Source organism: Ambystoma mexicanum, chromosome 12 (assembly GCF_040938575.1).
Source record: "Ambystoma mexicanum isolate Mex_15411 chromosome 12, UKY_AmexF1_1, whole genome shotgun sequence".
In the NCBI taxonomy this organism is placed as follows: domain Eukaryota; kingdom Metazoa; phylum Chordata; class Amphibia; order Caudata; family Ambystomatidae; genus Ambystoma; species Ambystoma mexicanum.
The window spans coordinates 5,331,842-5,359,758 of record NC_090936.1 but is presented as its reverse complement, the minus strand read 5'-3'; the positions used below and the strand labels follow the sequence as shown (position 1 = coordinate 5,359,758).

The 27,917-nt window shown below is 46.8% G+C and overlaps 1 protein-coding gene across 1 annotated transcript in view; it reads right to left on the bottom strand.

Moving 5' to 3' along the window:
• MCM10 (minichromosome maintenance 10 replication initiation factor) overlaps positions 1–15,152 on the bottom strand; it is a 123,906-nt gene extending 108,754 nt beyond the window's left edge. Inside the window, exons 1-2 of the mRNA XM_069627796.1 lie at positions 15,044–15,152; positions 33–83 (exon numbers count right to left, since the gene is read on the bottom strand). Coding sequence (XP_069483897.1) covers positions 33–39 — 7 coding nt within the window. The 5' untranslated portion in view covers positions 40–83; positions 15,044–15,152. The remainder of the gene's footprint in view (positions 1–32; positions 84–15,043) is intronic.
• Between the last annotated feature and the right edge of the window lie 12,765 nt (positions 15,153–27,917).

The window sequence follows — 27,917 nt, the reverse complement described above, 5'->3', positions numbered from 1 at the left end:
TTTTATAGAGAAAAAAAAAAGTAAAGCCTGACCTTCCATGGTTCCAAAGGTTGCTACAGCAAATGTCCAATATGGTAAAGATTCTATTGGGAGAGAAGACATACATTTAGCAAATTAGAAGTGACCGTGTTTATATCATTTTGCATTGCATTCCAAGCATTCTGATACAGCCTGGGAGAAGGGACTTGAGTGATCTGTATGGAGATTACGCCCTTTCCTAGACCTATGCCCCATTTAAAGGCAGTTTTACGCAATTAGGTGCACGTGCCTTCAAAACGTGCTTCCTGTAATTAATCCCGCGGAGTCAACACAGGTCCCCAGCTTAAAGTCTCCTCCCATTTGGCCGAGGAAGGCAGTCGCTATCTGATCCTGACCCTGGGGGTGGTACTTTGAGGGTGGATCACATGGCAGGAGATGGCTGTCAATGGGGAGGGGAGACTCCAGCTGGAGAGAATAGGTGTTTTTCCCTTTCTTGTAAGGAAGATCCCTTGAATCCAGAGGTTTGATGGCATGTTGTCATTATTGAGGACCATTTAATTATAAAGACCTGAAACCTACTTTTGTCAAGTATTTTAAATAAAACTCCATTCACTCTTCATACGTCTAAAACACATTTAACATCTAATGATTATGATGATTGTAAATGAAACTAACTTCAAACCATCTTAAGTTCCTTGGACTCCAAGTCCCAGAAAGCCGCAAGTACTGAGACGAGGAAGAGGAGCAAGGACTCAATATGGAGTGAATGGGACACCAAGTACAACATGCAGTCTAGTTGTCGCAAACATAGTCAGCTGTGCAGAACATTTAAATTTGGAAATGGCCTGTGAGTATCAGACTGTAGAAGGAGAGAGGAGAAAAGCTGCAGAGTGCGCGGCGCAGGAAGCGAACCCAGAGGCAGAGGCAAACTCAGAGAAACGAGCGATGGGTAGAGCAGGAAACGTTTGCCAGTAAAGGTCTGGAGGCATTTAGGGCTGGATGAGAGGAACTCCAGTTTAGTTGTAGCAGGTGGCCTGGAGGGACTGCTGAAGGTGAACTTTGCGCAGCAGGACCAGAGGAGACAGTCCTGTAGAGCAGCAATGGTTCCATCAGCGAAAGAACGAAAAGCTGAGGCGTGAACCGAAAAGCCCAGCCAAAAAGTGGAAGCCTGTCTAATGAAAACTCTTCACTGCAGCTGCACGTTACACTGGTGAGTCAACCTAAAAGAGTAGGGGGCCCGGGACGGCCAACACGTTAATGAACACTTGGAAAGCATTTGTGAATACCGACCAAGTAGAACTGAAAAGCAAGGACCAACGTTGTACAATTTTCCTAAGATGAGATGTCAATTTGAGGAAATAAGGAACAAGCATTGCCAAGAGCCATTGAGAGAAAGTTTGACAGAGCTTGAACAAACCCTCATAAATGGGATGTCAGAATGGGCGAAGTTGGGACAAGTAATACCTGAAATCAACAAAGTTGTATTATTGAAGAAGTGCAACTGTCTTATATCTAAGAGGAATGGGAATGTTACCCAAAGAGAGGATAAGATACAAACATAAGGGAGTTAACCTTTTTGGGACGATATAACCGTCAGGAGAGTATATCAGGAAACCCTTTGAACTGGTATGTTAAAGAGAAACTGTCATTTGAAGTTGCTGTTTAAATTAAACATTTTGTCCACCACAAAATTAGAAAAGACTTGCCGCCTTTTGCTATACTTCAACCAAAATCAGAGAAAAGTCTATCCTGAAAATTAGAAAAGACTTTACTATATTCCAACCAGTTTTGTGGAAGAGACATTTGTTTTGCCACCCAGAGGAAATTATTAGGTGAAAGACTATTTCATTGCCTTTAATAGACTATTGTTGAAACAGAATATTTTGAAAAATGTTCCTGAAACAATTCAGGGCTAACAGTTGGCAAAGTGATAAAAGGCAAGGTTGGGGAAGGGAAACTTACTACATATAAATATTATTTGAAGCCAATACAAAATATAAGTTATTTTGGTTGCAGACAGAAGAGGGGCAGAGAAGCTGCCCCTTTGAAAAGGGATATGCAGAGGAAGAGTGCCTTGCCGACTTGAGGATTTTGAAGTACCCGAAAGTGAACTTTGTCAGAAACAAAACCTGTTTGATGTTACAAAGTACTGAAGCTGTGGTAGTGTATTTGGGTGTCAGTAGATGCAAGACCAACAGCACAAAAAGCACAAATGAAGCGGGAAAAGTATGAGCCAAAGGAGTATGCCTTCCTGATAAACTTTTGTAGGAGATGAAGTTGTGGAAGTAGAAGTGCAGTGAAGTCACCCAGACAAAGATACCTACTGCGATTCCTGATCTTATCAAGAGAGACATTACGTGTTAACCAAGAATTTCAATAACATTTACAGAAGTTGTACTTTTGAACTTTGGGAAGTCTTCTTGAATAACTGGAAGCGATGGCAAAGCATTGTGGCTGGGAATACCATTGACGCAATTTTTAATAAGTGTAAGGTCCTTATTTCATCAAGAAGAAAAGCTATGTTTTTGTTGGAACTTTGGTTAACAAACTTTGGTTAACAAAACTTTACCTCGGCAATGAAACAATAATTGAACTGCAACTGTACTACCTAAATGAGTTTCCTGTATTCTTTTTTTGTTGAACATTGGAGCGGAGTTTGCCTTGAATCCTGGGGAAGGGAGTACACGAGGTTTCTAAGGAATATCACCGTCGATGTGAATTGCCACATGTCTTCTTTGTGTATTTGATGCTCAAGTGAGAGTGTCAGACATCCTGTGGCAGGGAAATCCTGAGCATAGTAGGGATAGATAGTAAATCCTGAGCATAGTAGGGATAGATAGTAAATCCTGAGCATAGTAGGGATAGATAGTAAATCCTGAGCATAGTAGGGATAGATAGTAAATCCTGAGCATAGTAGGGATAGATAGTGAGGCGTTTGATGACTTTTAGAACTTAATAAAATGGCATATTTTGAACAATCATCAAAAAGTTGTCCGCCTCGCATTGCTGACCCCTCACAGTGGTCCTTTAACTTTCCTCTACTACGTTTCTCAACTTCTAAAATCAATTTTTTTACTGTGCATTGAGACTGTTAATTGTCGGTAAATGGGACAATTTAGAAAAGCCTCTGGAGTGGCATGGGGGCCAGCACAAGAGATAAAAACGGTTGTGGAGAAAGAGTCATTTGCCATCTTCTGCTGTAATCCCATGCTTAGGTCAGAACCCCATTTCTTTTACCCGCAAATTGCATAGGCTTTTGAATCATCTTTTGGATGCATTTTTATTGAGGTGTGGACAAATGATTGTCATTGGAACGAGAGGAAAAAAAAAAAAATAACACTTTCTGCACATTTCACTCTGGTCACCCACAACACATGGCCTACCTTCCCGCATTCCCACAGGTGTCCCAATGAAAACGGTACCTCACATGTGTGAGTGCACCTACCTGGGCGCAAAGGGAAAGGGCTAATTTTAGTTTTTATTCTTTTGCTCCTTCCCTCCGGACAGGGAGCAAAATGTACTGCTCTAAGCTTGTGGGTGGGGGGGTGCGGCAATATTTCTGGTGGCCCTCTCCCCCCACCCTAAGTGGATGGGGGCATCTCATGTAGCCCTCACTGGGGGCAGCTGATCTGCCCCCATTGAGGGCTACATGAGATGCCCCGCAGCCTCTTAGGGTGGGGGGAGAGGGCCACCCCCCTTTTAAAAAAAAAAAAAAAAAAAAAAAAAAAAAAAACCCACCCCCCACCCAAAACCTTTTTTATTTTTATTTGCCCCCCTTCCCTGGGGGCAGATGATCGGCCATCTGCCCCCAGGGTATTGCCCTCATGCTTTGGAGCAGGGGGGACAGGGAGGCGAGAGGGTCGCTTACATAGCAATCAGCCCCTCCTCCGCCACATCAAAAACAAATCCCTGGTGTATAGTGAGAGAGTCTCCTTTCCAAGGGCACCTCTATGCCACAAGTGCCGTTCAGATAGAGGGTTAGAAAGGTGCAAACGCACCTTTTATTTTCACCCAGCCAGGCATTTCAGATGTGCAGTGAAAATTACGCCATGAAACTGAAGGTAATCCAACCCCCGGGCCGTGAGGGGGGGACCTCCCCCTCACATAGCCTGGGGGTTGGATTACTGTTTTATGCGAAAACAAAGTGCCTAAAAGGACAAGCTATCTCGTCCTTGGAAACACAGAGGGAATGCCAAGGACGAGATACCTCGTCATTGGCACTTAAGGGGTTTCACAGAGGAAAATATAGAGCCGGTTAATGTAGGAAAATATAGACCGGCTGAACAGGAGGCGTGCATATAAGAATTAAAAATGTGGGTTACCCGATTCCAATGCACAAATCTACAGTTTGGGTTGTACTCAACACACGCTTCAGAGGCTGATGTCAACCTACTGAGTAAACACCACAAGGAAGCAAGCAATTTCAGGACTTTATATTGATAGATGAAAAAATGGAGCAGGACATCATGACACCTTAAACAAGGTATTGACACGGTTTGAGACATGCAGTTCCCAACTACGAAAGGAAAAGCAATTAGACACATTGCCCTATTTGATTTAACGTCAAGTTGTTGTTAGGATGAAAAGGGATTGAGATGGGATAAGCAAGAGCTAAAAGCAGCTCCTGGCTATCCAAGCCTTGACCTGGAGCTACCACTTGGGAACAAGGAGCTAGTACATAGCGTTCCGCAAATGTAACTTCCACATAAAATGCAAACATAATTCAGTCAATGTTTTATGATCCCTAACACTTTAAATGTCATAGATGTGTCCTAATGTTTATTTATAGATTATTCCAAACTCAAAGAATGAAATTCACATTGGTGTGTTCGTTCAGCATGAGTTGGCCTAGAGAGTCATTAGTCATTCCTGACAGCTGTTGCTTTCAAGCTAACCTGGCTCTTCCAGGGTTCAAGCAAGAGCTAAATAGCTCCCAGCTCCTCTCAATTTCGAACCCTGGATGAAAGTTCTAAACTGACTCCACATGGAGTCCTGACATTTGATGTAGCGCTGACTGTTTACAGAGCTCTTTAATCATCCAGTGACGGCTGGTGATGTAACACAGGTTATGCATGCCTGCGAGCCCCCAAGACTCAGTCCAGGGTGCCATAAAGACACCCTATAGTCAGTTTCCAGGAGCAGGACACACTGTTTGCGTCCTTGTGTATACTCATTGTTGTTGGCACCGGTGTCAAAAAAATTACATTATGTACCATTAACATGAAGAGACATGAACTCCCAGCCGGGCCACATACGCAACATTCCTATTGACTTTGCAGGGATGCATTTCACAAACGTCCATTCTGAACATCTGACTTTCTCTTATCAAGAACAAATAGAAATATACAGAACAGTAGCCATATCCCCCCCGCCCCCGGCGTTGCCCGGGTCTGTAGCCGACGTGCATGTAGGGGTCTGCTAGATTTTCATTCTCATGGAATTGCCTATACTCAGACCCCGCTCCACCCCTGTGCAGGGGGAATGGGTGGGGTTGGTCAAATTTCACCATCGCCAGTACACCTCAGACTGGTACGCCGATCTTGGGCAAACATTTCAGCCTACTAACTGTTATGGGCTGGAGCCAATCCTGAACATACAAACACTTCCATAAATATATATATATAGATTGCTAAACCTTTCAGAATAACAAACAAAGCAACAAGCCTATCGTACCTTGTCCCGTTTGCAAATTGTTTTTCAAACCAAACAATCTCTCTGCTTTGTTATAATTAGCGAGTAGAGTTGCGCTTGCATTATTACGGAAACATGGCAGCGGGGAGTGCAACAATTCAAAAACAACCGCAATATTTTGAAAAACAAGAGAATCATTTTGAAAAGAATTCCACGCTTGCTTCTTCATCCAAACGGCTAGCTGACAGGCTGTAAGCCGGCCCACCACACAAGGCCCTCACTAAAGGCACCTGTCTGAGCCATTCCTCCATTCATCTCTCGGCTCCTGCCAGAGCTACAGGCGCCCATCTCCCCTCACAGCCACCACGAGGAGGGGGCATCCCTAAAGCTACAAACACCAAGGAGCTCCAACTGATCAATATCTTTGGAGATTTAAGCACAGCAACGACGAACGTGAAATACGCATTTGATTTCCCAACTGAGCATTTTTTCCATTTCCCTGTGCCCAACATTGTGCGCTTTGGCTGGCGTTTGGCTAAACCACCCACTTTGCCCACTGCTGGGGCTTTCTTTTGCATTTGCACACCCTCCCCAATATGGCCGCCGCTGTTGTTGCACCAGCAGACACTGGAACGTCCTCTTCACTTCCTCCATTGAAAGTGCCTGTTTGTTTGGAATTTGTTTTAGCGTTGCTGTTTGCTGCAGTGTTACTTGCCCGTTTGCTTGAAAATCGCTTTTAGCTGTGCCCCCTTGCAGCATTGAAAGTGCCGTTAGCTTGAACATCGTTTCAGCTGTGGCTGTTTGCTGCAGTGTTAGTTGCCTGTTTGCTTGAAAATCGTTTTTAGCTGTGGCTCCATCCTACTGTTTGACCTTACACCCATTACCCATTTGGCCCACTGTGCCAGGAAGAGCAGGCTCAGAACCGTGCTTTGCTGCATACTTGCTGCACTGCGTTTCGTTCGGCTTCAGCTACAACTCGAACTTGGATGTGTACTTGCTATTACCATTCTTAACATCGCTTCTTGCTGGGATCACAACTGTTACAACCTTTTTTACAAACAGTGTCTGATGTGGAGTGCATCCTGCATTAACATCTGGCATGTCCTACCTTGTCCTCAGTGCCCACCTCCACCCGCCCCCCCCCCTGTGTTTTTGCCCAACAGCCCCCACACCTCCATGTGCCTCAGTACATCAGCCTGGTAAGTGTTCTCCTCACCATTGCAGCTAGCTATGTCTATCTCTCCTATCTTCTCTGCTTCTCTATTTTCTATATCTCTCCCATCACTTAAACTGGCCAGAAGAAACAAGGACTTACTGGACTCCAACCCTGGTCTTCCTATTGCAGACACCTATGTCACGGCTTCCACCAGAGAGACTCTCACAGACACCCTCTGTGACATTACCTCACCCGACCCATGGACCCGGTACATGGTCGCCTTTCTCTCTTCTATCGCCTCTTCTCCCATTAATGGTAGCACCCGCTGGAGGTCGTCCTTGACCTCTTCGCCATGTCCAGGGTCATCATTAATGTCTATATAATGGAACCATCATGGTTCAGGGTCCTCAACCCAATCTTCTTCTCTTTGACAGGATCCTACCTCGCCTCTCATACCTTACCTCTCCCCCAGGACAGGCTACCTTGCCCGCTGTGCCTTCCTCCTCCTATGCACAGGCTCCCTTGCCCACTGTGCCTTACTCATCCTCTGCACAGGCTTGCTTTCCTGCTGTGCCTTCCTCCTCCTCTACAGAGGCGCCCCTGCCTGCTGTCCCTTCCTCCTCTACACAGGCGCCCCTGCCTACTGTGCCTTCCTCCTCCTCTACACAGGCGCCCCTGCCTACTGTGCCTTCCTCCTCCTCTACACAGGCGCCCCTGCCTACTGTGCCTTCCTCCTCCTCTACACAGGCACCCCTGCCTACTGTGCCTTCCTCCTCCTCTACACAGGAGCCCCTGCCTAATGTGCCTTCCGCCGCCTCCTCTACATAGGCGCCCCTGCCTACTGTGCCTCCCTCCTCCTCTACACAGGCACCCTTGCCTTGCCTCACTGTCCCGGCTTCCTTGGCTCCTCCGCCATCCTCCACTAATCCTCGAGCTCTCATGCCATCCTTGGGGTGGTGAGCCGGGGATGTGGGGGGTATGGGATTTTTGGGGACCACCATGGAAGACCTTCAAAGATGGCAAGCTGCTTCATTATTGCCACACAACTCTCGCTCTCCTATCGGACATCTGCAACTTTCTTGAACGCATGGATCTCAATGTGCTCACCATCACGAGGCATGGTTCAAGGACAGCTGTTATGAGTTTTGACACTCCTCCCTGAAGGATACAAGATCCTCTCTGTGCCCAGGCCCAAGGGATCAGGAGGGGGGGTGATGATGATCATCCCAGAATGGATACCTGTGGCCATCATCCCCACTCAGGCCTACTCCTTCGAATGCCTAGTGTGCAGGCTCTCACTTTGCCTAAATCTGCTCTCCTTATGGCCCCTAGGACATTTTGCTCTCTTCATCTCGCAATGGGCTGACCTGGCCTCCCTCTTTACTCTCCTCCTCCCCTCAACTCCTCCTACTGGGTGACCTCAATATCCATCTGGACTCTTCCGACGCCTCAGGATCTTTCCGCAACCTATGCGATTCTCTCTCCCCATCTTACCTTCTGACTCCACGCACATAGCGGGCCACACTTTGGATGCGCTCATCTCTACTGGTATCCCTCTCTCCATCCCTTTCACTACTTCTCTCTCTCTTGGACAGACCACTCTCTTCACACTTAAAGCTCCTCTTGCATCGGCACACCCAGCGCAGCCGCTCGGTTTTCAAAGTCACCAGACCCATGAAAAGAGTGACAGAGGCTGCCTTTGCCTCTACCTACTCTCCGCCTCCTACTCCTGCAGCTGACTCACATCCTGACACAGCCCTTGATAACTTCAATCTCTCCATCACCAACACCCTTGACACTCTTGCCATGGGCATGAGGGTCTGACTAAAGCCTCCCAAAAAGTGCAACTCTTGGTACGACTATCTGGCTGCCCTTAAACCTAGGGCAGCTGAGCAGAAATGGAATGAGTCAGGCAGACCCTCTGACAAACTGGGCTGCCACCTCCTTCAAAGGCAATATCGACTCTGCATCCACACCAAGAATAGTCTTTATTCATGCCTGCATCTCACTGGCATCAAACAATACAGCCGAAACTTCCCAAGTCTGTAAGGAACTGGCCAATCCTGCAGCAGCCCCTCTTCCGTCACACCCACCCAGGACATTTGCTCGGCCCTAGCTGCACACTTCACTGCAAAACCCCAAAGCATCTTTTCCTCTCTCACTTCCACACCACATCGTACAACAAAGTGAGGAAAACCTGGACAAATAACAGTCATTTGCGACAACTGGCCACAACCTGTGGGTGGGAGAACGAAGAGGTGAGACTCCAAATCATTATTGGCTGCCACTCAGTAAAACTATGAAAACAAATCTTGCATGAACCAGGAATTACACTCCCTAGGATCCTTTCGTTGTGACGCTCCCACGAACCAGCAGACGCCAGAGCCTCCAAGATGGAGTCGGCCCTGAAGTCGGTCAAACTGGAAGAAAGGGGGAGACAAATCCCTAAAATCCAAGGAACAAGCAGCACCTGACGACAGAAGAAGCTGCAGAACCCTGCGACCCAACTCCCTGCCCACAGTGTGGGTATGACCTCCCCCATGAGAAGGCCTGCCCAGCCAAAGGATACACCTGCACTAGGTGTGGAATCCCAAATCACTTTGCCAGGGTATGCAGAGCCTCAGCCCCTCCCAGTGTACAAGAGGAAAGAAAAAGAATGCAAAACGACCAAGTCCGCCAACACTACGTCCACTGAATCACAGATGGACCCTCCAGGTGCAGGCATAAGGGCTGAGGATAAAGATGTTTTCTTCATATCAGCTTTACTCAGTCGGCGACCGCAGGAAACGGCAACCCTGATGCGCAGTGACCATTCTGAACACCCGTGTCCATGTGCTCCTCGACACAAGTGCCTCAGTCAACGTAATGGCCGACGAGCAGTACCGGACATTACCGGGGCCCCCATTGATTCAAGAAACGAGAGTGCACATATTCACTTTTTGGGGCAAGACCCCTCTACAACTAGAAGACGCCTTCATTATCGCTGTTCAACACCATGGTGTCTCCATACAAGCCAGTTTCTACGTGACAAAGATAGCAACCCAAACACTACTTGGCTGTCGGCAGCAGAAGCCTTGGGTCTCATTCACTTCACCCACGGAGTGTTCGTGGAAGATCTTCAATGCTACTACGAAAATTCCAAAACATTCACAGGAATGAGACAGATGGAAGGCAAACCAATCCGACTCCACATCAATGACGGAACAGTTCAGCCGGTGACATTGAAACACCGCAGAGTGCCCTTCCATCTTTGCGGCGAGAAAGTCGAGGAGACGATACAAAACCTTCCAGACCTCGACATAATCAAGCAAGTTGAGGGTCCCACACCCTGGGTATCCCCAATCGTTGTTGCCCACCACCTAAACAACCAGACAAAGTCTGTATTTGCGTGGACATAGGACTGCCCAACAAGGCAATTAGAATAGAAAAACATTTGACCCCCACACTAGACAATATTATCGCAGAACTTGAAGGAGAAACTGTCTTTTCCAAACTTGACCCCCGCTCAGGTTACCACCAGCTTCTCCTCCACCAGGACAGTCGATACATCACGACTTTCACAACCCAAGTCGGCTGGCATCTCGTCAGCCGCAGAGGTGTTTCAGAACACAATACACGGAGCACTGGCGGGGTTGCTGGGAACCTTCAATGTGGGCGACGATATTCTAGTGCATGCCAAGTCCGAAAGTGAACTCCTGGAAAGGCTGGAGAAAGTCCTGGGGAGGCTCACCATTGCAGAAAATGCAAGTTTCTGAAGAACAAAATCTACGATCTGACCCGACGAAGGTCAGGAACATCGTGGAAGCCAAACCCCCAGAATCTGTATCAGAGTTAAGGAGCTTCCTGTGGATGTTCACTTACTGTGAATGCTTTATCGAGAACCTGGCCACCGTGCCCAAACCCATAAGAAACCTCACAAAGCAACCCACAACATGCAGATGGACAGCCCTGGAACAAATCTCATTCAAGATCAAGAAGGCACTGTCAGAAGAATGTACCCTATTGTTCTTCGATCCACAGTAATCGTTGATGCAAGCCTTTTTCGACTTGGGCCATCCTCCCCCAGACTAGTAAAGACGGCTCACCATGCACTGTGGCATATGCCAGCCGAGCACTCTCTCCAACCGAGCAGATGTATTCCCAGATTGAGCGCGAAGCTCTAGCCATGCTGTGGGGATGCTGCCATTTCCACATTTATATCTATGGGAAACCTGACATGGTGATCACAGATCACAAGCCCCATCTACTCATTATGAAGGGCGGATTGGCCAAACCCCCGCCGCATATAGAGAAATGGTTACTTGCACTCCAAGAGACAACATTGACCTCAAATACAGGCCCGGATAGAATAACGCTGAAGATTGCCGTTTTTAGGTGGCGGGATAGGTAAACACAGCCCCCCTGAGGCGGTCGCTGCAGCTAAAGAACACTTATGTCTCGTCATAGAAAGCTAAATCCCCAAATCAACGGACACCACCAAACTCAAGGTAGCATCGAGAAACAATGGGCGTTTCCAAATCTTGCACGACCCCATGGAGTCAGGACAGTGGAAATCCGCTCTTTAAGGCCTAGGGTCAAGGACACAGAAAGCAAAAAACACCCTAGAGCAACGATGAAAAGTGTCAAAGGAACTAACGTTTAATGATGATGGCCTCCTCCTGAGAGGGCCCCACATACTCATCGTTACTGAACTAACCGACGGGGTGAAAGCCCTTGCCCATCACAGTCATCAAGGCGCTGCCAAAACGAAAAGCTGCATTAGGCTCAAAGTCTGGGTCCCAGCGCTTGAATCGCAAGTAGAGGATTTAATCTGCACCTGCAAGTGGTGTCAAGCCACTGCTCCACATATTAGAGAACCCTCCATCCAGTGCATGCCTCGAAGCGAAGAACCATGGGAAACTATTCACATGGACTTTGGCTCAACACAAAGACTCGCATTTCCTGGTCATGGTAGACCAATGGTCCCGTTACCCTGAAGTTGAGTTCGTCCCACAACTGGCTCTTCAAGATTTAATAAGGGTGATGGAGATGTTTGTTACACACGGTTTCCAAAAAACAATATGCTCGTACACTGGCTCCCTGTCCCAAAGTGCAGGCCTAGAAGAATTCCTAGTAACACAGAACTCCAGTTCCTTTAGAAGGCTCTCAGGTCTACCCCAGCTGCAAACCAACTGGTACGGACAGAGGATGGACAATAACTCCCAACTCTCTGAAGCAAGTAACACAGAAGACAACAACCAATGGAATCCTTATCCAGGGAGGACAACAAAGGCAATAACCCATGGAGGCGGACACCGCCCAGAACCGACCCCAGCCAGTGAGACTGGAAGACTATACCCCGCCCAGGAGCTTAGAGAACCCCTGGCACGACTGAAGGGCTATGATCTGAGCACCTGAGTGGTGGACACTCGGGGACATAAAGCCCGGCTAATTACCTCAACCAGAGGTAACCGCGAGTTCCTCAATATGTTGAATTCTTGTCTTATGTGTTCTTTAAAAATTTGCCTAACATATATGACATATTCTGCAAGTCAAAGTTTCGCCGTTATCAAAATTAGGAGGAGTGTGGTATCACGGGAACCGTGTGATGTATGACGTCATCACGCGAATAAGTAAATAAAGAGGCCGGCATCCGCCTTTTCGGGCAGACCGAAGTGGGGCCCGTGAAGTAACAGAACTGCGTCTGTCATACGTTATGCACGGCGCCACAGTGGCCCAAGCTCACGGCCTCATAACAGCCCCAGTGGGGGGCTGGAGCGGCAAAAGGCTGTTCCAAAAGCTAGTAAGGCAAATGTGTCACCTGGAGGGCACAGCAACAACATATTTTCCTCTGGTGGGGGTAGGGGCCACACCTGCCTAACCTCCGGGTTTAGCCCGGAGACTCTGGGTTGTTACGCTCTTCTCCGGGTCTCCGTGAGAAGAGTGTGAGAGTGTCCGGGTTTTTCATGTGGGAGAATATCCGCCACTTGCGTGCGTGCGTGCGTGCGTGCGTGCATGTGCGATTCGTCTAGCCCCCTCCCTCTGAGTCGGACCTTGCTTCAGCTGATCTGGTGCTGCTTGCAGCGTGTGTCGTGTGAGCTAGCCCCAGGAGGCTAAGCCTTCACTGAAGGTGGCAACAGCAAAGTAACACTAAGCTCTGCTTGCCTGCCCAGTCTTTTGGACCTCCTGAAAGCTATGCTTAGTTTAAAGCTTTTAATCAGTTTGTTGCCATTGCAGCTACAGTGGAACGTGGGACCATACTTGCCGTTGGCTTTCACCCACTGCCCTCTATGACCCATTGAAAGGCCAATTTTTCTCAGCAACGTTTCCGGCCCTGAACTTATCCAGTAAGCTGATCTCCAAAAAACTAAAAATCCTTACACTTTTTGTTTTTTTATTAACTGCATACATTTAAATGTTTTTTTATTTGAATACTGGTTGCATTATAATGCTGTTTTACTTTCTGTTGATATTCTAATGGTAGTTACAAATGAGTTGACCTTTTTGGCATGTGGGCGGAGCCTTGTGTGGCTTTGGGCGGGGCATATATCTCAGGGTTTTTTATTTTCAAATGAAGGCAGGTATGGGGTTGGGGGAGGGGGGGGGGAGCAGCGCTGGTGACTGGGCCGGCTCTCGCTGAATCCGAGATCTGGCCCCAGAAGTGCAGCTGGATCTCGGGATCCGGCCAGAGTCAGCCGCCCCAAACCCATGCGACAAATGCTCTGTGCTGAATTACAGGGGTAAGGGGGCGGGGTGGAGCAGCACATAGCCACCATGAGTGCTCTTCTGGCTCAGCTCCCTACATGTACACAGCAGGACACCAGGTCAAAGGCCTTGTTAAGGGTGGCTGCAGTGTTGCCAGCACCGCTTATTATAAGGGAGTTTGGGCTTCTATAACATTTGGAGGTCGCTTGTTGCGGTTTTTGTCCGCGTATTACCTCCAAGCATACAAAAACTGCAAGAAGTACAATGACTTCACCGCCGCCGCCATCAGCTCCCTTTTCCTCAGTAACCGCTGCAGTGCCAAGTCCGACCCCTGCTACTAAGTTTCATTAGCAACTGGGGTATTAGGAGTGAAGATGAGGAAGCGGATACTGACGGCTGGGGGAACTACCCCAGTTCAGAGCATGAATGAGGCCTCGCCGTCACGGGACGCAGTAGGATAAAGTAGCATACTGATCGAAATGCATCAGCGTTCACCTCTTTATTCACACTTTTTTTTTAGTTTGCCCCACTTAGGAACCTGTGTTGTGGACAAGGGCTTGAAAAGGGCGCATTTGATACTGAAAGCACATACAGAAAAACTAGTTGCCATAAAATACGTTGCCATAAAAGAGCTGTGCACTATTTCAATAGAATTTATATGTGCGCATTTGGTGTGCTAAATTAATTTGTTTTTTTGGGATGAATGTTACCTTTCATTGGCATCATATAAAGCATGCCTTTGTTAAACAATACAAAAGGTTACCATTTCACATGTTTTGTAATGATTAAGTCTTGAAAGACAGCCTAAAAGCCATTTTTTATAATGTTGTGGAATTGCATTCTGGTATTTGTAGGTTTCAAGATGGGGTGAAAATGCAACATGTGTACTGTTTTTGCTTAACATATTTCTATAAGGATTCCTATATTGCTGGAGTACTTCAGTCATGATGTGTATACCTTTCAGTTCTGATTCATAAAACAAAGTATTAAAAGCCCAACGTGGTGGTGAGGAGTGGAAAGGAGCAGAGGGCACATGTATTGGGAAGATTTCCCGGTTCCATGGATGTGGGAAGCGAGGTTGCTGGACTGAAGATGTCCTACCTGCCCCGCGGTGATTTCCAGGGTAGAAGTTGCGGGCGTCCGCTCACTTTATCCACAGCGCCGTCTCCACCCCCCTTGGGTGTTTTTGAGGCCAGCATGCAAAAAGGCGCGTTTGCTCAAGTTGTCACCCCCCCACATGAAAGCACACGCATTCTATTGGTATTTTGCTTCCCATAGAATATTTCGTGATAGATTTTGGGTATAAAAGGTGCGCACCTTTTATTCTTTGCCAGCAGTTCTCTAGGAGAATCTCCTCTAGTCCTTATTCTTCGGGCTCGCTTCTACTTTGAATTCTCCTCTATTAGGAGAGGCCTGATGATTAAATGCGCATATTTCACTTTAGGATGCAGTGTCTATGTTCATGGTCCCCCACACTTTTTTCTGGACTATTTTTTCAAGATTTCACATTTCAGTCGGTACCGTGGCTGTCAGCCCTCCCTCCCACTCTCTGTCAGGCTAGCCAGTGCCCCCCTTTCTCCCCTGAACCCTCACCGTGCACCGGGGTTCTTGCTCCGCTCCAGAGCCGCCAAACTTAAAGTTCGCGCCACCGACCGTCACTCACTGGCAAAGACTACACAGCGCATGCGCGAGGGGAGCAGGCGGGACCAGGGCGCATGCGCGGCGCAGAGCCACGCCTCCCGCCTCTTTGGCGTCATATGCGTCTTTTGCTGGTAGTGAGTCTGAAGGCCGCCCTGGTCCGCGAGGCCACGCCCACAGCGGCGCCTGTCACTTACTGCCGAGTACATCTATTGTTTACTGCGCACCCAGCTGTAGTGTCCCGCGCGCGGATTGGTCGTGGTGCCACGTGATCAGCTTGACGCCGCGCCTCTCTCACGTGATGCTCCAGGCTCCAGTGGAACCACTGCCCCCGCTGGAGTCAATGGGCGCGGCGGCCATCTTGTGGTTGGTAAGTGGCACCGGGCTCCCAGAAGCCCGAAATGTAGGCGCTTCAAGTGTTCCAAATAACCTATTCTATGGGGTGGCTTCTACTCAGGAGGGTCTGCAAGCCCACCCTTCACGTTGCCGCTGCTCAATGTGTATCTTGTGGGATTTTAATACATTGCATGCCTTGTTGGTGCCATCAGGGAGATCCCATCTCATTGGGTGTCTCGGTGGATATATTCTGTGGTTAATAATGTTTATTCATTTTAAATAAGAACATAATAATGTACAACAAATCGGTGGACTGAGAAAAGTACATCAAGTATTCAATGGATATATTCAGATGATCTAAATACCAAGCAATTAATTATACAAAATGCATATATGAGGAATGGTGCCAAATATTAGCAGTAAAATAATGCTTAATTAGCCATTTTAAACGGAAAGGTTGTGAGAGTACACGTGTGTATGCAAATACATAATGGTTTCCATGTTCAATATTGTATTAAGTGTAGGTTAACGGACTGCTAAAAAGCTGTGCTTAAATGAATACTCTATCCGGTTTTGATGGCAATTCTGACATGAATTTTACCTCTGCTGATTTTGTTTTGAACAGATTCAAAATGCCTGTGTCCTGCGCTGCTTTTGGCTGCAAGTCCAGATACAACCTTGAAACCAGAGACAAGGGAATAACGTTTCACAGGTAGTGTGAGATTTTTTTTAATTTTTTTACCAGTACAGATTGCATTTCCCATCTCGCCCCATAGCGTAGATTTGCCAGACAAGGCCACCTTTCTGCTCTCTTATTGCATTGAGAGGAGTCCTGGGGGTCGGTCACCGTCTGCGGCGGGATGATCTGCCCCCTGCCATTTCAATGCTCTTCCCAATTGTTTGGGTCTTTACCATCAGACATCACACGCATCAGATTTGGAGCCAAGGGGACTACAAAAGGGGAACAGGGGCCTCCTCCAACCCATATCCCCAGCAACCATTTTGGTAATTTCTGGTCGTTAGGGGAGTCTAGACTCAAACGTCCAATAAATTGGAGGATTTAGGGAGAGCTGACAAATAGAGGATTTGTGCCTATGCTGCGAGAAAGCGGGTCATTTCATCCAGGTTGTTCTCCTGAGAAATAACATTTTTTCATGAGAATTTAGGATCATTTTCATTAATCCGTAGTCTATCATAGGGAAAGGGCTTCCTTTGCATGCCCCAAGAATACTCTTTTTCCCTAGAAATACCACACAGGCTAGAAATTGCTATACCGCCTCCCCCCAATCCCAGTCCCTGACTCCTTCATCCCATAGTAAAGTTATTAATGCTGCGGGCCAAGCTACTTTTTGTCCAGTATGTCCTCTATCATTTTTGACACAAGTCAACCCTGAGGCACTCGCAGAAGACGTCCATCACTTTCCCGTCCTCTTTCTCGGGCCCAGCGTGTTGTTCCTATCCTGAAAACCAGAACCAAGCGTCCATCAAAAATGAATGAAAGATTGTTCTCTAGTGTATGCAAAGTAGACTGTCGTCTAGAAATGAGAAGTTTATCGTCAGGATTCTGGACACTTTGTCGGCATTCAGGCCTTTCCCCCAACTCTCCCATCCACTTCTGACCCTGGTTATCATTTGTCTCCTAACTCCATCTGTGGTCATCATCTTGGACATTTTGGCAATTCCTATTCTGTCACTGCTGAGGGTAGTAAACAGTCCAGCTGTCTCTATGTTCCACACAATTGATCAGGGCAGAGGTTAACAAGACCTTTAGCCTCTTGTAGTGCTTTTGGTTGGCGTTGACAAGTTTGTCCTTCTACTGAAGGAACACAAAGCCCAGCATTCCTCTGTTGCTCCATAGGGTGCTGCACCGATATGACATTGTGGATCCACAACACCTTCCTTCCACTCTTCACAAACATATGATTACCCTAGATTGTCGAAGAGGCCCCACGTTCCCCAGCCTGTTTTGCTGGTTTCAGGGTTGCAAGGTATTTGCCCTCCAGACAGTGGTTCCTCTCTCACAACGGTCTCTTTAAATGAGAGTGGACTCAAGCCCCTCCCCTCGTTATCCTCTCACACGTTGAGCTCCCCTTTGTTTGAGGCTTCTAGGAGCTGATTTAGAATGCAAGCGTTATTGTATCTCCTCAAGTCTGGAAATCCAAAACCCATTTGGTCTTGTTGCATCTTCAAACTTGTCTATGAAAACCTTCCATCCTTCCTCTGTCTCCATCGAAAGTTGCTCAGTTCTTTAAGAACCCATTTTTGCTTTTTCTTAGTGACTTTGTGTGAAGGATGCTACGGTGCGCTACATTTTCATATTCACTCTGCCTCTAACTTTGGCATCCATGAATTACATTGAACCATCGTGCACAGAAGAAGACCGATGTTTACACCATGTATATTCTGTTTCCGAATTGTCTTCGCTCATGTCGTTGACACTATTCCTGGTTTTCTTGTATAGATGCTTAATGTCTTAATGATTATTCTCATAATGCCTGTTTCGTGTACATATGAAGAGCTCACATTAAAACCACTGCTGTGAATAATATTGACATGCGACTCTTCGTTTAGTAAATCCTCTTGGGCATCGCTCTCCATTATTACCTGGGATCAAGAGCCCCTAATCTTCTTTTATACTCTTTTCCCGATCATGACAGATTTCCAAAGTCGAATCCGAGTTTACTTGACAAATGGAGACTGGCCATGAAGAGAGCCACCAGCACCGGGGAGCTGTGGATGCCCTCGCGCTACCAGCGCTTATGCAGCCTGCACTTCCAGGAGAAGTGCTTCGACACCACAGGACAGACCAAACGGCTGCGAGACGACGTGATCCCAAGTATCTTCAATTTTGAGCAGCAGCCAAAGGTTGGAGTTTGATGTAATTCCATTTGGTACAATGTGTAGTGAACGACAGACTGCGTAGGTCCGTGATGTATTTAGGGTATTGGTTTCAGAATATCCTACTAAATGTGCCAATGCGTTCGGCTCCGTCCCAAATGCTCCATAAGCTCTACATCATTTCATCACCATCCTCATAGTTAGGATAGTTTCAAGCTGCTCCCTGGGTTTGTACTTTGCTTTAACAAGTTATGGGAAAAGAGATTATATGATGGAAAGAAACACACTTTAGAGTGGTGACTCCACCACATTCAGCAGTTATCCACTCTTCGTCACATAACACCATGGGCTGCGGCAGCCATCGTAACACTCGCGACTACAGTAATGGTGATGAACAGATCAGAGCAATGATAGAAAAGCCCAGCAGAGGTCTCCTCAGAGAGTCGGCTTCCCTATGAAATGCCACCCTGTCCTAGCCAGCAGATACGGACAGTGTGGTGGTTGACCTTGAAAAGCAAAAAATACCACCAGGTAGTCACCAGGCTGTAAAGAAATGAAGGAGAGATTTAATACAGGAAAATGGTAAGGTAAGTATAATGGGGAAGTGAAAGAAAGACTAACCTGGATGTGCTGTGAATAGACTATAAATGACTATCAGGTTTATGGTATAAAAAAAAACTCTTTATGGAAAAGGTTCTTCGATAGATTGTCTGGATTTGAGTAGTAGCAACACTCCAGGGGTTTTTAAGGAGGTAGGGTGATAGGGAAGGGTAGTTAATTTGGTTAGTAAGGACCCTATTTCCCGGGGGGGGGGGGGGGACGAGGGCACGCTAACGGTAAGTAGAGAAGCAATGACAACAGCAAGGCACCCACAGTTCAAACCCCTCTGAGAGGAAACACATGGGTAATCCAGTAAGAAATATGTAGAAGCAGAATAATGGGTCAACAATCAGTTTATAAACAAGGAAGCAATTACAAAATCCAGTAAGAAATCCTTGGTACAAAAATGGGTCATGAGCCAGGTAATCAGCAAGGAGAAAGTACACAAAAGTGTTAATTCAAAGGCAGGGTCTAGTATCGCAGGAGAAATCCATTTCAGAAGTGAGTTAGCAGAGCAGGAGATCGGTAACTAGGAAAACAATGCAGAATGCAGAGGAACAAGGAAGCACGAAATGTAGAAAAACTTCAATAAGAAGCATTAGCCGATTGAATTGTACGCGTATTTAAGCATTTCGGCTGAATACCTCCTTTGATGACGTGATTCTGAGCTCGGTCAGAAGGGTAGCGTGGTCATGGCAACCAAAGGGGGCGTGATTGCACAGGAAGGCCTGGCCACTTGAAACTGCAACATTCTCGAGGGTAGCATGGCAACCACCAGCATCTAGCGCCGGTCACATGTGCACTCCGCTTCTGCACAAGGCGGCGAGGGACAGTGGGAACAGGAATCGTGAGAAGGAGGTGCAGATATTTTCAATGCTGACACTTATTATTAGTGGGGTTTGGACTTCTGGCATGAAACCCTTGAGCACAGGACTTTCAGCTGCAGGATCAGTTGTTTTTTTTTTTTTTAAATGTGTATGTTTTACTGTTGTCACAGATGGCCTCAAGATCACACCAACCCTTGGAAGACATTAAAATGGTTTTATTGAAATCGCGGAGAAGGGCTTCAGCAAGGGGGACAGCCCCAGTGGGATTTTCCCTTCCTAGCCCAGGCGTCCACAAACCCCAAGATGGTCACCAGAGATAGATAACCCCTTCAGTCTAACAGCTGACTGGCTGTCTGTGATGACCTAAACAGCAAACGCCTTCTCTATCTCGCCCTGGGTATTCCTAGGGAAATCCTATCCAGGGGTCCCACAAGAATTAACACTGGTTTCCACTGCACAGGGTCCACCTGTCCTCCTCTCTCACACCTTCATACTCCCTGATGATCTCTGTGGATTCACCCCTTTATTCTACTTTCTATCCTGTTCCTCCTCTGTCGCCCCTTTCTCCCTTTCCTCCAATGGCCTCTCCTCCTTAATCCTATCCTCCATTCTACTACTATCCCCTCTCCACTACACTGCACTCCTTCCTTCTCCCAGACACCCTCCTTTGATTCTCCCAGTCACCATCCCACTCACTAGCACTCAAACCCCTACACTTGCAACTGACCCCCAAGTGCCACTTTCTCTAACCAACAAATACCTCACCTTGCACAAGCTCTCTAATCCTACTGCACACTTCTCTCCGCCTGGTCTCTTTTTCACCTTCTACCTTGGCCTCAGCTGAACAACCTACACTGCTTTGAAACTTCTGACTCTCTTTACCTCCCTCCCCTTCCCCCGCCGTTTTTTGTTCCATGGGTGGCTCAAGGAACTCGTGGTGGCAACAGTAAAGACAGACACAAGTGATCACAGTTCAAGGGTGTTTATTAAACTGTAAATGCAGGGTGGAAAAACGCCTAACCTAAATCTAAGATTGGAGCCAGCATCGACCAATAAATGAAAAATAAGGCAGTCCCTGTGGCGTCTTGTGGAAGTAAAAGGCCTATATTAAAAAATACTATTGCCAAATCCTTACAACTAACTACAGAAAGAGTGTGCGATAGGGTTTTCAATAAAGAAAGGGGTGTTCACAAATCATAAGTCAGAAAGTGATTGCCAGGGGTCTCCCTTCCCCATGTTTTCAGCACAGGACAAGGTGGATCTCCTGAGCACAGCATACACTCGAGCTTTCCCAGCATGAGATGCCAGTTCTGCACCAGCAATCAGGTTCTTCAATGGTTAAGTCTCTTTTCAATAGAAAGTTTCTTGCCTTCGAGGGCCTGATGTATTCAATAAAACAAACAAGAGTTCCTTTCTAAATGAGAGTTGGAGTGATGACTTTTCACCCCAGGATCTCCCTTGGTCGGGCTCGGATCCAAAGGCCAAGGGGGACAATGAACTTGCCCTGGTTTTACAATACTTCTTGCACTCACAAATCTTAATGTCTTTTCAAACAATTCACTATGGATATCCCTCTATCCGGTTTCACTCCTGTCAACACACCATTCGTGAGACTTCAGGCTTCGTCCCTTCTTGTTAGCATCCCTCTGCCAGGTTCACTCTTGCCAATCTTCGCAACACACTGTACATGCGCCAATTTCACCAACCGGGATTCATTTCCCTCTTCTTCACAATCCTCTGTCGGTCAAAGACTTTCGACTGTACAGAGGATTTTACAAGACCCCTATATGACCACTTTAACCTCTTTTTGCCTTTTCCCAAGGCCTTCTGGTTACGGTAGTTTCTACCATTGACAAATCACCCAGAGTTTTCTAATTGAGCACCCCCGTGGTGCCGGACTCCTCTGTTGCTGGTTTTCTCCTTTTTTCATCACTTGTTCTTTAAAACTTTCGCAGTTTTAATTATCCGTTAGCTACTTTTCGTTCAACCCAGTTTGGTTTCTTATCGATACTCCCGTCGACTCATCGGCTGGGATGAACCGGGAATTGTACTTTTTGATCGACTATAAATGGTCGCAAGGACCAAAAGTTCTAAAAATGCTACCACCAAAGGTTCAAACACCAAAAGGTCAAACCATTGGTTGTAGCATTTCAGGTAAGTAAAAAAAAAAATTGCGGGGTGTCCCCACAACACCCCGCTCACTATAGTTCACAATATAGTGAGCGGGGGTTGCGTGGCAAACCCCTGCAGCCCCCGTAGTATGTACGTGTGTTCGCATGAGAAAGGTGCAAACTTTTGGTGGTTCGCGCCTTTCTCATGCGAACATTCCGGCCGCGGCAAAATCAGCTGGGGTCGGATCACTTAGAAACATGAACCGCTTGGCTTTCTTTCTCTTTGTAGTCAAGGTTGGTACCACAGAGCAAAGTGTCTCTCCCCAGCTTGGTAATCAGAGGGTCTTGTGTACTGTTGACATCTGCTGCAACACACGCTAGCGAGTGTTCGGTCTTATTCCGTCTGCGGAGGTCTCACAGGCCTTGGTCAGAAAGGGCAAGGTCGCTTCTCTCCTTGTCACCCTCTCGGTATGCGTTGTCTTTTTCCTCATCTTGAACTGCCGTGCTGAGTTAGCCGTTGTGCAGTCTGTCTTGCTTGAGCTGTGCTCATGTCCTCCACCCCCTGTGGGGAAGGGAAAGTGCCGCCGGGGTGTGTGTGATTCTGGTCAATTGCCTGACCCTTGTGTCAGGTAAATGGCTCTGGTGTTAGTCCGTTGTCTTTCGTGTCGTGCGAACGTGTTTGTGTCGGAAAGGGGGTGGGGCAGTGTTTTGGAATATCCTACGTGGTAGGATGGGGAAAAGGTGTTACAAGAAGGGGTATACCGCGTCTCACCCGTCAGTGTCCCACTCCCCAAGGACCCCCATCCAGGTGATCCTCCCTCACTGGTCCACCCCCAGGAACTGTATCCAATAGCAATGGCCGTGTCCTGTCCACCTGGATGACGATTCCCGGAGACTAGCTAGGGAGACACTTTCAGGTTTCTCACATTACCCACCTCAGCTGGCTCCTGGACCAACTGCTGGCATCAGAAGATATATAACCCGCTTTAAGACTCCCCCCCCCCCCCCCCTTTTTCCTACACAGGTCCACAAGCTTTTGGTTAATGGCAGCCCGCTAACAGTGTAGACTGTTTCAAAGTCACTTGCCGACTGAAGCAGAGCATCTGGATTTTCCGGTTCGATGTGCGCTGCCTTCCTCTGCTGTTCTGCACATTCCTGCCTTTCTCAACGATGAGCTGCTGGTTCAGGGTTCCTCCACTGAATCCTGTGTTGGGAATCCTGGTATGTGTGTTCCAATGGTAAAAGAGACAACACTGGCTAGCGTTATACACAGGCACAGGTCAAAGGAGCACAGACTGGGGCCCTCCCAACTCCCTCACCCCAGTAGGCCCCCTACCTGCAGGTTGAGAGGGGTCCACACATCATCAGGTGATGCACTGGCAGTTCTTGTTTCTAGAACTACACTAACACATGTCTGTATTCAGATAACATTTGCATCATAACTGCATGGTATGGCGAATCTGAACAATTCATCCCTCTCACAAGATGGGAGCCACCCCCTTTGAGGACAGGGAGGTGAGCCTGCCAAGCAAGACCCTACCCAGGGGACTGGGAAAGTGGGACCTCTCTGGGAGCGACTCCCCTCTTGTAGACAATGAGTCCCATTCCACTACATAACTCCCAGTCCAGAACACCATTTCTGCCTACATTGGTGTGGGAAAGACTTTGGTATCTCCGGTTATGACTATTACCAACCAAGACCCTTCTTTCACTCCATTGACTTCAGGTAATGCTGAACATCATCTGAAGGCCATGATCAAAGAAGACGGAAACAGAAAGGAGGCGCGATTCCAACAGAGGGAGGAGAGTCATCAATATGCAGAGGCGAGCCTCTGAGGAGAAGACGTCCTGGAGGGGCAGAGCTACGCCAATCCCCATAGCCAGCTGTGGCATGGCAGAAGCGAAACCTGCTAACTGGAGGCTGAGAGGCATGCGTTCTGACCAAGTAAGAGGTTCCGGTCAGGACAGGAATGGAGACGGAAAGAAAAACATCTTCCCTTGTGGCGCAACCAATGGAAGTCAGTGGTGGGCCTGGCGCCTAGCAACCAACGCCAAGATCACAGGAAGGAAAGCAGCCTGGGTCCCAGAGCTCCACAAGGCAAGTGCCTTTGCCGACAAGACGAGTACCGACTGAGGAGCCAATGCTCCCAAAGCAAAGAAGCTAGTGAGGGCTATGAACTCTGGGTTTCAAGATTGACAAAACCGACAAAGGTACGAGAGTCAGAGAAAACAGGCAAACGACCCGGGTAAACCAGAGTGAAAGAGATACAAACACTGTATATCAAGGCTGGTGAAGCCACCAACAGTGTGAGACCCCCAAAAGAACCGAATGGGCATATGCCCTAAATGAAAAGGAGTGAAAGGGATATATGTGTTTTATGTGAAGGATGGGGAAGCCAAAAACCATATGAGGAACTGATAAAGTCGGACAGACATACGTCCCACGTGGAACCACTCTGCAACAAGGCTAGGCAAGCCAACGGGAACCAGTAATGAGCGGGCAGCAGCCGTGCGTTTTATTGATTGGGCTGAGAACCAACCCTGCCACAAAGAGCCACAAGACTTTGGTGAGTCCCAGTGCCACGAAGGTGGGGATACAAAGAAGTGGGTTTAAAGTGATTCTGGAGTGGTTTGACCACTGATAAGCTGAGAAAAGTGATTTCTCCAAAGAAGGAAGAGAAAGCAACACAGAAGATATTTGTAATTTTAACCAACAAACTCTAAAAGACAACTGTGAGCAGTATCAATATATTCTAAAGGTACTTTGATAACAAGAACAAGTCCTCTGCGAGTTGTGCCAGGCAGAAGCCCATTCCGAGGCTGTTGTGCAAGCCTCCCTTTTTCTTTATGTTAGATTTTCCAAAGTGGTCGGGGGCCAGTTAGTCAACTAGGAGTTGGACTCGGGGCCCTTTGTTTGGACTTCGACAAGCACCCTTAGTTTTTGTTTTAGAAGGTAGGAAACTTCCCTCATAGCGATCGTGTCAGTTAGGCATTTTTCTTTCAATTTAAATAAACCGCACTAAATCATGACACATTGTAGTCCGGGCCCTCCTTCTGGTTCGCCACATAGGGTATAATTTGTATGGCAAACTCAGTAGTCTCTTTCTGGGAGATCTAAGAGGCTTCCTTGACTGTCCTGGTCTCCCTAACTCTACCTCTGTATCAAGCCTCTGTGTTTCTTTACTCAGTTCTTAACCGATTTTAGGGTTAACTTAGTCTTTAGCCTCACACTTTAAAGGAATGGTTCGGTCAAAATTTTTTATTGGCCTTACGGGTCGGCCATGTGTTTTTAAGCGTAAGTCGCTCGATTTTAGAAACATTTCCTATGGACCTTACCCGAGTTTTCGTCCATTAAACACATGCGAAAACAGGCAGTAGGGCGCCGCCATTTTGTGATAATCCTATCACTTGCCGCATCGCCCTGGCTGACTTGCTTTTGCGGCACTAAATCATATCCCCCGCCCCTGAGCCTGACATTATCAAAACATTAATATTCCCCACCTCTCTCCATGACGTTACTGTGCTGCGTAGGCAAACGCGCCCAGTCGTCTTATAAGCGACTTCACACAGAACCCGGAAACCGACACAGATCAACTCACAACACAGCGCACCACAATTCGGAATATGAAACTACTTTCAAATCAAACAGCAACACGGTACATTTGGTAAAGTACATTTATTTAACATTAAATGTTTATAGAATAAACTCGCTTGGCGCGTTCTGAGGCCCCCAATTTTGTCCTCATTGTCCGCAAGCTTTGCAGCCCTAGAGAACCATAACTATGGAGACATTGACTTTTTGGGGGAAGTTCAGGGAACTTATAACGTACCCGAGGAGTTGAGTTGAAAGTGAGATTTATTGTTTGTTTGTTTTATTATTTGCAATACGCAAGCCTCCCCTCGGTAAAAGTGCGCAGCATTTACATGAGATTGCGAAACTTAGTTACAGCAACAAAAATATATACATACACATATTGACAAGGTCAGCGATATGAGGTGAATAGAGAGAGAAGTCAAAGATGACACACAGGTTGTTCGCCACCCAGGATGGTGGAGGGAGGGGTTAGGGTTAGCATACTTTGTATGTACACTGTACAATAACATTTATTTACAAAAATACATCATATTACAATTATTTAAACCGGGATTTGTACTTCACAACCAGCTCTGCTTTGGGTGGACATGGCACAGTGGCAATGTTTGGTGGCAATGCATCAGTGCTCTGCACAGAAACGTTCAAAATTCCATATCTGTGCTTCTCGAGTACAGCAACAATAAGGCTTTTTACAAAGTCGAACTCCATTTCCACATAGACTGGTATGATCACCCATTGCTTACTTCTTTTAGAAAACACCTTAGTGTAGCAAGGCATCCTTACATTACCCGTAGTCCTAGATTGTTCACAGCAGAGATTCTCGTTATGGGCCAAGACCGCAAGTAGAGTCCTATGCTTCATGCCCTGTATGCTGAAATGCAAGCGCTTTGGCCTGTACTTTAGGCACATATTGTGGAACACCTCCACAATACGTGCAGTACTTGGCAGAAAATCCAGGGCTGTCGCACTGTCGATCGCCAGCTAGCCTGAATCGTTTCCCTTCGAATGTACTTGCTAGAGACAATTGTTCAATTTTCCAAGCATCACTAATGACCGGAAACAGATAATCATGTTGGTATTTGTAGTACTGCGTTTTAGAAATGAAATGAAGTCCCACAAACTGAAAGAAAGACTCTAACTTTCTAAAACTGGAGCCACTAAAAAGTGATGTAGCTGCACACAGTAGATTGCCTGCTGGCAGTTTCCCCAGCATCGGTTGTGCAGACCATGAGAACGTATGATGTAATCTACAGGCGGCATGTATTGTGACGTTACTGCCTTGTTTTTGACGAGTCACATGAATCAATGGCTTCCCACATACTTTCCCTCTAACGGAATGCCCACATTTCAGCATACTTATAATATCCATCAAACAACTGTCGAATACTATGTATTTGCCCTCTTTCATTAGACTGTCATCCGGCATCAAACTTGTTTCGGACTGCATCATTGCGGACATATCAGCAGCATTGAAAGAAATCTCGCCGATATCAGGTTCTGATGTGTCGGTGAATGCTGCTGCTGGTTCATTCTCTGTCATTTCAACATCTGTTACTTCAACATTGATGGGAGAACACAACATTGTCGACAGCTTTTTGGGTGGCATTTTTTTGGCGGGTGTAGATTGTGTGAATTGATCTGCGACTACTTCAGAGCTATCTTCAATACATTCAGTATCATCTTCTTGTGGTGTTGCAGTCGCACTGTAGCAATGGTCCATTACAACTTTACTGGATTTTCCGGACACATTCAATTGATGTTCTGGCCATTGGACATGAGCATCTTTAGTCTCAACACGCAGCGTCTGAATTAATAGTTCCTCCATAGTGTAAATGGTCTGGCAAGCAACATCTCTCATTCGCTTCACTGTCTGTGTATGTATAGTTCGTACACCCACGGGTAACTAGAGGACAGATTGGAAAAGGGATGTTCACTTTAAACACAAGATAAAGTATAGTACAATTGACTGGAAAAAAACATAAAATAGTCCCCAGCACAAAAACATTTCTAAAGTTATGAACTGATTGTAACTAACCTTATTTTTGTTTCTTTTCTTTGCAACTTTCTTGACTCGACTTTCAACATCTGCACGCTGTAGCTCTGATTCGTTTCCGCATCTCTTCCCTTCCTCTTGCGCTGCAACGACTATATTTTCTGTATCCGCATAGACAGCACGGAATGAGGCTCCATCGACTCCCTGAAACATAGTACTTTCATTACTGTGTATCACAATATTGATAACATAAAACGCACGTGAGGACGAACACACAGGTACATCTCAATAGCTCAACACAAATTAAACATTGTGTAGAACAATCAAACGACAAGTATTCGAGCTTTGATGACCTAGTTCCATGGAACTGTCAGTATCCATACCTCTGGCTCTGCATGGACTGCCATGAATGATTGTATTGGAGAGGAGGCATCAGCAACTCCCTGAAACACAGTACTTGTGTTTAGTATGGTTTTCAATATTGTAAACATAACACACACTTGGGGTCGACGGCACAGGTACATATAAA